At 50.9% G+C, this 12,921-nt stretch overlaps 1 protein-coding gene across 1 annotated transcript; it reads right to left on the minus strand.

Annotated features, from left to right (window-relative positions):
- Positions 1-630: 630 nt before the first annotated feature.
- LOC117870336 (zinc finger protein 774-like) lies at positions 631-11,793 on the minus strand. The gene is given in 4 exon segments (XM_034757471.1): positions 631-2,220; positions 2,222-3,218; positions 3,559-3,673; positions 11,307-11,793. Coding segments are annotated over 2 exon segments (795 nt in total). The 5' UTR covers positions 2,918-3,218; positions 3,559-3,673; positions 11,307-11,793; the 3' UTR covers positions 631-2,121.
- Between the last annotated feature and the right edge of the window lie 1,128 nt (positions 11,794-12,921).

Genomic DNA, 12,921 nt, shown 5'->3' on the forward strand with positions numbered 1-12,921 from the left:
AAACGAACTCCCAACCTTGGCTGATCTATGGGTCTCTGACTCAGTGTCCATCAGGGTCTGAGCCCCAGGAACAGGGATGCTGGGATAAAGTGTGGTCAGGACGTAAACAGCCCTGCACTGCTCTGTGTCCACAGGAAAAGGTCACTGTTCAGACCCGTTGGGCACAGAGCTGAGTGGGGACAGATGCTGGAGACGGTGCTGGGGACAAGGAGCTGGGCTGCTCCCCGTCTGGCCATGTGCCTGGCTCCAGCCCACTGGGAACTGGCCTTGGGGGCTCACACCCAGCTGGAGCACCTGGATTCTGCCTGGGTGGCTTGTTAACCCCTGCAGCAATTAACCCCCAGGAGAGGGGAAGGGAGGACACAGAGACTGAGCCCTGAGGCACAAGGGGCTGCAAGAAGAAAGACGTGGAGGCACCCGGACCCCACTTCGAACATCAGGGGAGCAGAGACATCAGTGAATGGCTGGATATGGGGGAGCCAGCAATTCCTGCTGATGGGGAGAAAATAACAGGGGGGCTGGGGAATGTCCCTGTCTGGCACTTCGCTCCCCACATCTAGAGCTCGAGAACAGGAAATTCTCAGGGAGACGAGGGATTCACAATAAACATTTTATTAGGAATTTATCTGGGAAAATCAAAATCCAATTAGGTAAAAACTTTAGCAAGACATAAACATTCCTCTGAAACTTGCGTTTCCAGAAGCAGGAACATAGAACTGGAAGGGGGCTTCTGTGTCATTCGATCCAGTCTCTGCTATTGCAGAAAACCAAAAAAACAGGACCCCACCTCTCCCCTGCCCCATCCAGAAACAAAAAGAAAAGCCCTCCCAGGGCAGTTAGTTCAGGAATAAGCCCAGTATGTGACAATGTGAGCTGAGCCCCTCCCTAGAAACAGATGAAACCCTCCCCTTCAGCTCAGTAAATCCCTTCCACTAATGAGACAGCTGGGGTGGGATGGGAGAGGATCAGATAATAATGAAACACAGTAACAATGACACTTCCCCTCCCTTGGCACCTCTGTCCTCCTGAGCCTCTGAACACACAGTAATTAGTGACGACTCCCTGGGATGGTGTGTGACTTATCCCCATTGCACAGATGGAAGAGGCACAGGCAGAGAAAGGAGGGGAAGTGATTGGGATGAAGTGACACTAGCAGAGCTGGTTATTGAGCTCAGCAGTCACCCCCACTCTGCTCTAACTACTAGATCACACTCCCGCTTGGAGCTAGGAACTAAACCCAGGACTCCTGAGGCCCAATTCCCCCTGCTCTCACTACTACACCATACTGCACTCTCAGGAACAGGGCAATCTCCCATCTCTCTGGGAATCTCCCCCTTGAATTCCCCAGTCTCCAGCCCCTGCATTTACAGAGTCCATCCTCTCACTTCGGATCAGCAGCTCTTGTTGCTTTATACTATGGACCCACAGGGCCCCCCACTCTTTCCCTGAAAAACTTAAAACTCTCCTTTGCTGTGAGGCCTGCAAAAAAACCTGACAGTGGTTAGGGTGCTGGTATGCTGAGCATGCTACCTGTCATGCTACCAATACTGTCTGCTTTCTTGGATCCCCGCCCCCCATCTGTCCGTCTCCATCTGTTGTCCCGTTTCTCCACTTAGATTGTAAACTCTTTGGGGCAGGGACTGGCTTTTCATTCCATGTTTGCACAGTGCCTGGTGCAGAGGGGTCCTGGGCCATGACACCAATAATTATAACAACAGCATCCCCTGCCCTCACCCCCACCCTGAGAGGCTTTGGGAGCTGCAGAGACAACATGGACGCAAAGTGCAATGGGGCATCTTCACCTCTTCTCTGACCTGGCAAGTGTGTGTGGCCCCTGCAGAAATGTCTCCTCACTAATTTCAACACCTGCTCCCCCCCAGACCTTGAAATAACCCGTCTCCCCAGTACCCAGTGCTCCCTCCTCTGGCCACACTGAAACCCAAAACATCCACCTGGCCCCCCTCTACCTAGACCATCCTGAAATGAAGCACGTTTGTACGTTGCGTCAGCAGGGCATAGAATCATTACATTCAGGGAGAGCTCCTGCCACCTTCTCTGTGGCGTGTCTAGTGGGACATTAGAGAGATCTTCCACTTGCAGCCTTCCCCACAGAATGGACATTTATAGAGTCTCTCTTGTGTGGATTCTCTGATGAGCAATAAGGGTGGAGCTCAGCTGGAAACTTATCCTGCACTCAGGGTAGTTATAGGGGTTTTTTCCTGGTGTGGACTCTCTGGTGTTTAATCAGGCTGGAGCTCTGGCTGAAGCTTTCTCCACACTCAGGACATTTATAGGGTCTTTCTCCCGTGTGAATCCTCTGGTGCTTAGTAAGGTCTGAGCCCTCGCTGACGCTCTTCCCACAATCGAGGCATTCGTAGGGTCTCTCTCCTGTGTGAATTCTTTGGTGGGAAACGAGGTGGGAGCTCTGAGTGAACCCTTTCCCGCACTCGGGGCATTTATAGGGTCTCTCTCCCGTGTGGATCCTCTGGTGGGCGATAAGGTTGGAGCTCACGCTGAAGCTTTTCTCACAGTCGGGGCATGTCCAGGGCCTCTGCCCAGTGTGGGTTCTCTGGTGCACAATAAGGTTGGAGCTGGCACTGAAGCTTTTCCCACACTCGGGGCATTTGTAGGGTCTCTCTCCCGTGTGCAGTCTCCGGTGTGAAATAAGGGAGGAGAAAGTGGCAAACTGTTTCCCGCACTCAGGGCAGCGATAGGGTCTCTCTCCTGTGTGGGTTCTCTGGTGCTTCGTCAGGTCGGCACCCTGAGTGAACCCCTTCTCACAGTCCAGGCAGTCATAGGGCCTCTCTCCTGTGTGGATCCTGTGATGCACAATAAGGTGTGAGTTGCGAGTGAAGCTCCTCCCGCACTCAGGACATTCATACAGTTTCTCTTTAGTGCGGGTTCTAAGCTGGAGCATGGTTTCACTGCGGTCCTTCAAACCTCTCTGAATGGAGTTACCTCGTCTCTTCACTGGGGGGTTCCCTGCTGCCTCTCCAGCCCGCACCGACCCTCGCAGGCTGCTTCCTGCTCACCCCTCCAGGAAATGTTCCCTTTGGATGGTCCCAGTGCTGTCCCATGTGGTTCCACTTGCTCAGGGATTTCCTGCTTAGGATTCGTCTCCTCGTTTTCACTCACCATCCCATCACCTGCCAGGATAGAGGGAGTATCCAGACAGGAATCGTCCCCTGTGCCAGGGAGAGGCAACCTCAGAAAGGGGACTGGGAAAGGAGGGGGGAGAAATCAAAATAATTTATTTATTTTATAAAATAATTACTGGGGAGATTGAATACTCAGGAGCCCAAACCCCCACCAGCCCTTCCCCAGAAAGGGGACCAATTCTGCTGCCACGCCCCATCTGAACATTCAGGAGAAGGGAGCAATTGCCGAGAGGCGAGAACCATGAGTGACATCTCCCATGAGGATACGACTCCGGCTGGTCACAATCGTGACCTGGGTGAGATGCAGCAGAGCTGGGGGACCTCACAGGGCCTCAGCGGCAATCCCAGCTGTTTATGTCGATGGCGGATGGTTTCCATGCCCATGTAGCCAATTCCTCACCTGTATGAACGTTTCTCAGGGTCCCTCTTTCCTCAGAGCCTTGGGAGATCCAGGACCCAACGGCTCTTCCTCTTGTTCCAGCTGGGAGATCACGTCAGGATGAAAACTGGAAGACCTGCTCAGAGGAAGTAAAATAGGTGAGCCGAAGGGTTTATTATTATCATTATTCATGTTTGTTACCTTTCTGCCAAAGGGCCAGACAAGAGTGGGGCCTCAAACACAGAGCAGTAGTTGCCCCTACCCCAAAGAGCTAACAATTTAGTCATTCTGAGACAGAGTTGATGCGGGGTGGGTGCCTTCATATAAGCCAAATGGAGGAGGAAATGTTCCTGAAGGCCCTCTGGGGAGGTCAGGTGGTTCCTGGGAGACGTATGGTGCCCCCTGCAGGAGATTCAGGGGTTTTCATGCCCTGGGGAATTTTATGACTCGGGCCAGCATAGTAGCACAACTTCTTCCCCCTTTCTAGCCCTGCTGAGACCAGAGCCCTCTCTGAGATCAGGGACAGTCCTGGCAAGGGAGGGACACACAAAATCTCTCTGTGTGTCAGTGCATGCCCACATGTAAAGATGCAGCGAGGTACCTCCACCCTCTCCCTTGGAAGCTCTAGGGATGGAGATGAAGCCAGTAGCCTCTCCACTATATCTCCAAATCTCCTCTCCCATGGGTGGGGATGTGGAGGGGACAGTCGCTCACACGGGGGCTATGGAGCTGATCCCCCTGAAATCTAAGGACCCAGAAAGAACCCGGAGCAGAAGCTGCCTTGGGTGTGACAGAGGGGACAGGAATCCTTAACCAGCAAGGTCACGGCCTCACAATTCTCCTGCATGATGTCCCTGTCGAGGGTCTCTGGCCGGGGTCCAGCACAGCCCACTACCCCTCAGTGAAATGCACAACCGGCCCCTGGAACAGAGACATTCCCCCACTCAGAAACTGCTGCCGCAGCCACAATCACAGCAGCACCGTCAGGGGCAAGGCTGGGAGTCGCCTGGCCCACCGAGAGCAGAGAACTTTCCTGGGGCGATTCCCAAAAGCTTTAACTTAAAACAATCTGCATCTGCAGGGAAACCAGGACACCCTGAGCTGCTAGCTCTGACAATTTTCTCACAAGGCTCCCAATCTTTAGCTCAATGTTTCCCACCATCTCGCGATTCCCGGCACAGAGCTCGCCTGTTTTCCCTTTTCCGTTTCCTGTTATTCTCACTGGGGGGACGGAGTCAAACTGCCCTTATTCCAAACAGCTACCATCTCCCTGCAGCTCTGGTGTGTGGTGGCACAGCTGCCCCTGCACTAGTAAAGATGGCCACCCACTCCCATTGTTTTCAGTGAGACTGAAGCCATGTTTTCCCCAGGGAATATGGCTGCGGGTTTCGACTGGATGGGAAACTCTGAGGAACAACGGAAATGTGGCAGAAGCAGACTGAAGGAGGCAGGAGGACATGGGGGGGCAGGAGGGAGGTTGAGGAGGTGGCGGGGAGGCTGAGGGGTGCAATGGAATATGGGGCAGGAATGAGGTTGAGGGGCAGAGGAATGGGGGAGAAGGTAAGCAGAGGGGATGGGGAGGTGGGGGCAGGATGGAGGCTGTGGAGGGTCAGGGGCCTGTGGGGAGCAGAATGGAGGGCAGAGGGAGGTGGGGGGCAGGAGGCTGCGGGGGACAGGTGAATAGGGAGTGCAGGGCCAATATAGGGTGGCAGATACGGGATGTAGGAGACTGTAAAGGGAAAGGCCTAAAGGAACAGGTGGCCAGAGGAGACTGTGGGGAGTGTGGGGCAGGAGAGTGGACAGGGGAAGGGGGGTCAGTGGGCAGAGTCCCTCTGACAGCAGGGGACTTAGAGGCTACATTTTTGCATGTGCACTGCTACAGCTGAGTTTTGTCACTGTGATGTGGTGCACACGCACACTGGGAACAGGTTCACACACGCACACACTGGGAGCAGGTGCACGCACACACACACTCTAAGCAGCTTCCCCCCAAAAGTCAGAAGGGAAATAAAATTGCCACAAATGCTGGAGGGTTTTAAGAACTTGTGGTTTTCAAGCCCATCTCCTGACCTTCCGGAGGGATTTGTGGCTTTGAGTGCTGCGGACTGGCACTAGGCCTCGGATACCAGCCCACTGAGGGGAATTTCCAACCCCCTCCTGCTTGGTCTCACCCTGAGGTTCAGGCCCCACACTGAAGAAGGAGAAATGTCTAAGAGTAGGGTAGTATCTCTTTAAAAAATTGTGAGCCCTCTAGTAGTGCTCACCCTGTTCTCCATTGCAGGATATGCCTACCCAAGCTGGAAATTACACCTCCAGCTGCAATGCAGGCAGACACTGAGCTTACAGAAACCAGTCCAGGCAGCGGTGCCTTTGTAGCTTGGCCTTGTGTGTTTGGGTATCGTTAGTTATTTGGAACCCAGCTGTGATTTCTCCATATTGTGTTTGTTGGGTAAAAAGCAAAAGACCCAAAAGGTTTTTCCTTTCCCCTTCTCTTCTCCTCCTGTATTAATGTCCCTCTCCCACATCCAGATGAACCCCCTGCCCCACAGCTCCCCAACAGCCATCTCCCTTCCCCATCGACTGGGAGGACAGGATGATCTGGAGCAGAGGTTCCCAAACTATGGTATGTGACTCCCAGGCACAGAGAGAGCTTGACGTTCTATCCACATGTGTTTGAGGGGGGATGTGAACCACTCAAGTCTGGGAGCCACCGAGCTGCAGTGAATCATAGACATTATTCTGCAGCCTGTCAGGGAGGGAGAAGGGTTGGGGGGGCTTTAGGACATTTCATTCCCCAATTCGCAGCAGGCGCTTTCCCTGCATACAGATGTTCTAGACACCGTGATGCTGAAAACACTCAGGGCATGGCTACACTTGCAGATGTAGAGAGCTTTGAGTTAAACCAGCCTTCATAGAGCGCAGTAGGGAAAGCGCAGCAGTCTGTCCACACTGACAGCTTCAAGCGCACTGGCGTGGCCACATTTGCGGTACTTGCAGCAGCATTGGGAGCGGTGCATTATGGGCAGCTATCCCAGCATGCAAGTGGCTACAACGTGCTTTTCAAGTGTGTGTGTGTGGGGGGGGAGTGTGACAGGGAGTGTGTTGTGTGTATGTGGGGGGAGAGAGAGTGGGTTTTTGGGAGGCTGTCTTGTAAGTTCAGAAGGCAGCAGACACCCACCCCCCACCGCCTTTCTCCCTCACACACATCATTCCACAGTAATGGTTGCTTTGATAAGCAGCCAGCTGTCAGAAACGGAGCTTTCAACGGGCATTTCCGCATTTCTACAGCCGATTCCAAACAATGACATGAGTGGCCACTTGACTTAAGGATTATGGGACATTTCCGGAGGCTGATCAGAGCACAGTAAAGCAACACCTCGTTCATACTGGCGCCGCAGCGCTCCAGTGGGGGCGCAGCAAACGTTATTCCACTCGCCGAGGTGGAGTACCAGCCGCGCTGTAGCTGCAGAGTCAGAGCGCTCTATGTGCCTTGCCAGTGTGGGGAGTGAGCCAGGCACCCGGGGCTCCTTATTGCGCTGTAACTCGCAAGTGTAGCCAAGCCCTCGGTCGCTTCATTCCAGAACAGACCCAGCTCCTGCCACCAGGACTAAACCCACCGAGACAGGTTTACACCCCCCACAAACAGAGTCTCTGAACCTAACGCTGGAAAAGAGCAAAACCAAAGGAGCCGCTTTGGGAGAATCCCCCTGACTCTGCCCCCGAGGGCAGCACATTTCCCCCAGCAGCACAGCAACGAGGCAGAGGAAGAAGCTGGCTTTTCCTCTCTCTGCTCCTCATGTCGTTCCCAGGAAAGTCAATCTGCCCAGGAGTTGCTGATTCTTGAACTAACAGATCTTTTCCACCAAGCATCTGGAGTTAAGCTATGTTACAAAAACAAACCAGTTTTGAAAATATGCTTAAACTGACTGAACAAAAAGCACATTCCTCTCTCAGTCAGCCACTTATATTCTATAGTCACTGGCATAAAAAAAACCTCCTGATTTCATGTGCTAGATTCCTTGGATGTAACAAAGCTAATAGTTCTCCAGTTCCCCACAGATTCTTTTGGGAAAATTAGGGCTAAAGCCATATTTTATCAGTTTAAAAGGAATAAAATACCTCCCAGGCCTTGACTGAGCACAAAGGAGCAAAAATGGTCACAAAACCAATGATCTGATCTTTTTCAGGTCACCTTTAAAAATTCTGGATACATCATCTCACCTCTTCATCCATAAATCACACCTTTCTACTACTAGTTAATCACACTAATGAAGACAATGCTGATGGGATGGGCAAAGTGCTCACACAAGGGGGGAGGTATAGCTCAGTGGTTTGAGCATTGGCCTGCTAAACCCAGCATTGTAAGTTCAATCCTTGTGGGGGCCATTTAGGGATCTGGGGCAAAAATCTGTCTGGGTATTGGTCCTCCTTTGAGTAGGGGGTTGGACTAGATGACCTCCTGAGGTCCCTTCCAACCCTGATGTTCTCTGACTCTATGAAATTTAATAGATTGAGGGCAGAATGTGATCATCTAATCTGAATTCCTGCATAAAACAGACCAGAAAATATCCCTGCATGAAGCCTGTAACGTCTCATTGAGCTACAGCAAATCTTTTGGGAAGATTCCATTCCTGATTTAAACCCTTCCACTGATGGACAATCCAATCTACCCCATTTTGGATTACATTTGATGGGCATTTTCTCCCCAGCAAAACATCACTTATTTTAAACGACTGCTTTGAAGTCCTGGGAATGTTCAGAGATTTATTATTTTAAAAGACAAACAGCTGAACATTAAGAATCCCCCTCTGCATATGGCTATAGCTTTTGGTAAGGAATAGTCATTTACATTCAGACAGGCACAAACTCTGAGGGTCCAGATCCCTTCACAGGATCTCTGGAATCACTTACAGGAAGCCTCAAAGAATTTACAAGGATTCATAGATTCCAAGGGCAGAAGGGATCACTGTGATCATCTCGTCTGACCCCCTTATAACAAACCAGGCCAGCGAAAACCCTCAAAATAATTCCTAAAGCAGATCATTTACAAAAACATCCAGTCTTGATTTAAAAATTGTAAGGGATGGGGAATCCACCATGACCCTTGGTAAATTGTTCCAATAGTTAATTACTTACACCATCAAAATTTACACCTTATTTACTGGCCGAATTTGTCTAGCTTCAACTTCTGGCCATTGGTTCATGCCATATATTTTTCTGCTAGACTGAAGAGCCCATTATCAAATATTTATTCCCCATGTAGGTATTAGGGCCGGCTCCAGGCACCTGCGTAGCAAGCTCTGAGAGGCGTGAGGGACCCGCCGCAGAATTGCCGCCGTACAATGAAGCGGCGGTAGAGCTGCCGCCGAATTGCCACCAATCATGATTTATTTATTTATTTATTTGCTACTTGGGGCAGCAAAAACGCTAGAGCTAGCCCTGGTAGGTATTTATACACTGTAATCAAGTCACCCCTTAACATTCCCTTTGTTAAGCTAAATAGACTGAGATCCTTGAGTCTGTCACTCTCAGGCAGGTTTTCTAATCCTTTAATCATTCTTGTGGCTCTTCTCTGACCCCTCTCCAATTTATCACCATCCTTCTTGAATTGTGAGCACCAAAACTGGGCACAGATTCCAGCAGAGGTCACACCAGGATCAAATATAGAGGTAAAATAATCTCTCTACTGATACTCAAGATTCTCCTGTATATACAGCCCAGAATTGCATTAGCTGTTGTTAAGGCTCCTTCCCCACTCTGAACTTTAGGGTGCAGATGTGGAGGCCTGCATGAAAACTTCTAAGCTTAACTATCAGCTTAGATCTGGTCCACTGCCACCACTCCCAATGTGCTAATTCCCTTCCCTGGGTAGCCTTGAGAGACTCTTCACCAATTCCCTGGTGAATACAGATCCAAACCCCTTGGATCTTAAAACAAGGAGAAATTAACCATCCCTCCTCCTCTCCCACCAACTCCTGGTGGATCAAGATCCAACCTCCTTGGATCTAAAACCAAGGAAAAATCAATCAGGTTCTTAAAAAGAAGGCTTTTAATTAAAGAAAAAGGTAAAAATCATCTCTGTAAAATCAGGATCGAAAATAACTTTACAGAGTAATCAAACTTAAAGAGGCCAGAGGACCCCCCTCTAGCCTTAGGTTTAAAGTTACGGCAAACAGAGGTAAAGACCCTAGTAAAAGGTACATTTACAAGTTGAGAAAACAAAGATAAAACTAACACGCCTTGCCTGGCTGTACTTACAAGTTTGAAATATGAGAGACTTGTTCAGAAAGATTTGGAGAGCATGGATTGATGTCTTGTCCCTCTTAGTCCCAAGAGCGAACTCTCACCAAAACAAAGAGCACAAACAAAAGCCTTCCCCCCACCAAGATTTGAAAGTATCTTGTCCCCTTATTGGTCCTTTTGGTCAGGTGTCAGCCAGGTAGCTGAGCTTCTTAACCCTGTACAGGTAAAAGGATTTTGGAGTCTCTGGCCAGGAGGGATTTTACAGTATTGTACACAGGAGGGCTGTTACCCTTCCCTTTATAGTTATGACAGCTGTAATGGGAGCTCGTGTTCAGCTGATTATCCCCCTCAACCCCCAAATCTTTGTCAGCATCACTGCTTCCCAGGCTAGAGCCTCCCAACCTGTAAGTGTGGCCTGCATTCTTTGAAGGGAGGTTGCATGGAAGACACACCCAGCCAAAGTCCTTTTAGCTCTGATGCGTCTGATGGAGCAAACAGGTCCCTGTCAGCACTTAGCTATGGGGGAGATTTATCCACTGAGAGGACCCCATGGCTAATTTCTGCTGGGGGGGGCAGTAATGGTAGAAGAGTTTAATATGGAGAATTAACACACAGCCCCCATTCTTCTGTCTCCTCTGTGCTGCCTCTCCTCTCCCTGTAACCTCCCTCACTGGGCAGAGCTGGTTAAATCTACCACCTTGCACTGTCTCTCCCACTCTGCCTTATTCCCCCTCCCTTCTCTTCCTGACTCCATCCCCAGAGACACAAAGGGAAACCCTCCCAGGGCCTGTTCAGGGTCCCCTCTGCCCCTGGTACCGCATCCCAGCTCCCTCCTGCAGGCACCTCAACAAGGCAGCAGATTCCCAAGAGATCTGAGGCTCCTGGGGCTGTTTGTGCAGAGTCACTGTCCTGCCCATCCTCAGCCCTTCCCCCCATTTCTCTCTGTTACCGGGAGCCTCCGGTTCAGGTGTTAATGTCGGGGCTGCCCTAGGAGGCTGGTTCCCACTGGAGAAGGTCACATCTCAGCTGGGCACGGGGGGGACTTTAATGAAGGTCTGTCCCCGGCACAGACCCCAGGGCTCTGGGATCACATTCACAATGGAGCCAGCAGCAGCAGTGTCTAACCCAGGAAGCTCAACCCCCCATATCCTGAGCAGAGAAATTAGAGACAAATGCTGCCAGGGGGCTAGATCTAAAGAAACCCTTCTGATGCTACAACACCATCCCTCTCCCCCAGACACTGAAATGCAGCACGGGAGTCTTGGGGCTGGATCAAATAGAAAACAGAGGCTGGAGACCAACATTCAACCCACCAATCAAGGGATGCACTGAGTTCCCAGCCAGCCTCAGGTCTAGCCTGGGCCCATCCCTGCTCAGTATTAACAAACTCAAGCATCCAGTAATCACCAGATCGGCTTCAAAACTCTGGGGTGTGTTTTGCCCTGGGGTGCGTTTTGAAGGAATACATTTGGGCTTCCTTTCCCACGGCTCCTGGTGCCTGAGCCGTTAGGGTGCCCTCCACTCACCTTTTCAATCTTTTCCTCTTCAACTGCAAGGGCTGGAAAGTGACTTATCATTTGTTTCTGAGATTCACGTGGTCCCTGGAGCTGGGGCTTTAAGAAACCCACCAAATATCATGAGGCTTGTCTTAAAATCCTTAAAGTTGGCTGCACTCAGCCAAAGCGCATCAGAAACTGGTTCAGCCAGAGTCGGGTTTCCAAAGGGCAGGAAGCACAGTGGGGGCTGGGCTCAAGCTTCCCAACCCCTTAGGATTCATGTCATTTTTCACCTGCCCTATGAACCTCACTTCCCCATCAGGGGGCTCAACCCAGCTCGCCCTATTACGGACACTGGAGTTTCTGTCTCAGGCACTTTTACAGCTCCCATAGTATCTGAGTCCCTCACAATCTGTCCCCAAAGCACCCCTGGAAGGAAGGGGAGGGTTATTATCATCTCCAGCTCAGAGGTGGGGAGCTGAGACCAGGAAAGTTGAAGCGATTTGACCAAGGTCACACAGATCAGCTTAAAAACCACTTTAGTTAAACTGGTGCAAAACCATGTGGACACTTCTGTTGGTTTCAATTGGCTAGATCAGTTTGGCTGGGCCCTGTGCACAAGCTAAGCCGGGTTTGGAGTGACATAGCCTGTGGAATGACAGCTGTGACTTAAATGATGCGGAAGAAGAAAGCAGGCAGTTGGACTGTGGGACGGCATTATCAGCACCGGGTGGGACTCAGTTTGCTGAAGGATCTGACCCCATCTGGTTGGATGACATTAAGTGCACAGGGGCAGAAATTGCCCTGATGTGCCTCTGCTTTGGGGTCAGTGTCCCACCTTCCATCCGATGGGCCCTAGGTTCTCTATGCTTGGTGCCTCCTCTAGGACATTGCAGAGAGTGGGTGCAGGGAGCACAGGGCCATGATTTACCCCTGGGGAGGGTAAATTCATAGAAGGGAAAGGGGTGAGACAGGGGAATGGGGTGTGGGGTGTGGATAACAGAGTCACTGCCTCCACCCCCACTCCTCATAGCAATAACCACTGCTAGCCCCCAACCAGCCACACAGACACAACACATGCCACAGGAGTATCAGCATTGACTGGCTGAGGGATACGCTTGAGGAGGCAGCTGTCCGTGGTGTGGAGCTGAACTCCATGCTGCTTTGAGAACTTGACTATACCAATGACATGGTCTTGTTAGCTCACTTTGGCCAACATCAGCTGCAGTGATTCACCAACCTGCTCAGGCAACAGCAGCGAGCATTGGGCAGGTTATTAATTGGGACAAAACTCACTCCATTGCCATTGCCCAAAGAGCCTCCAGACTACAGCAGTGCAGTATTAACCTGACCACATGAGACATTGAGCAGGTGGCAACTGTTGATTACTTGGCAAGATTCAGGAGGGTCAGAAATTAAAGCCAGGACAATAATGACTCAGTTGGGGACACCCCAGGCTCTCAGTGACTCCCTACCCATCTCAATGGACAAATGACCAGGGAGGAGTATAAAAATATTGCTCAGGCTTGCAGGAGGGAAATCAGGAAGGCCAAATCACACTTGGAGTTGCAGTTAGCAAGAGATGTTAAGAGTAACAAGAAGGGTTTCTTCAGGTATGTTGGCAACAAGAAGAAAATCAAGGAAA

This window comes from Trachemys scripta, unplaced genomic scaffold (assembly GCF_013100865.1).
Source record: "Trachemys scripta elegans isolate TJP31775 unplaced genomic scaffold, CAS_Tse_1.0 scaffold_26, whole genome shotgun sequence".
NCBI classification, from domain to species: Eukaryota; Metazoa; Chordata; order Testudines; family Emydidae; genus Trachemys; species Trachemys scripta.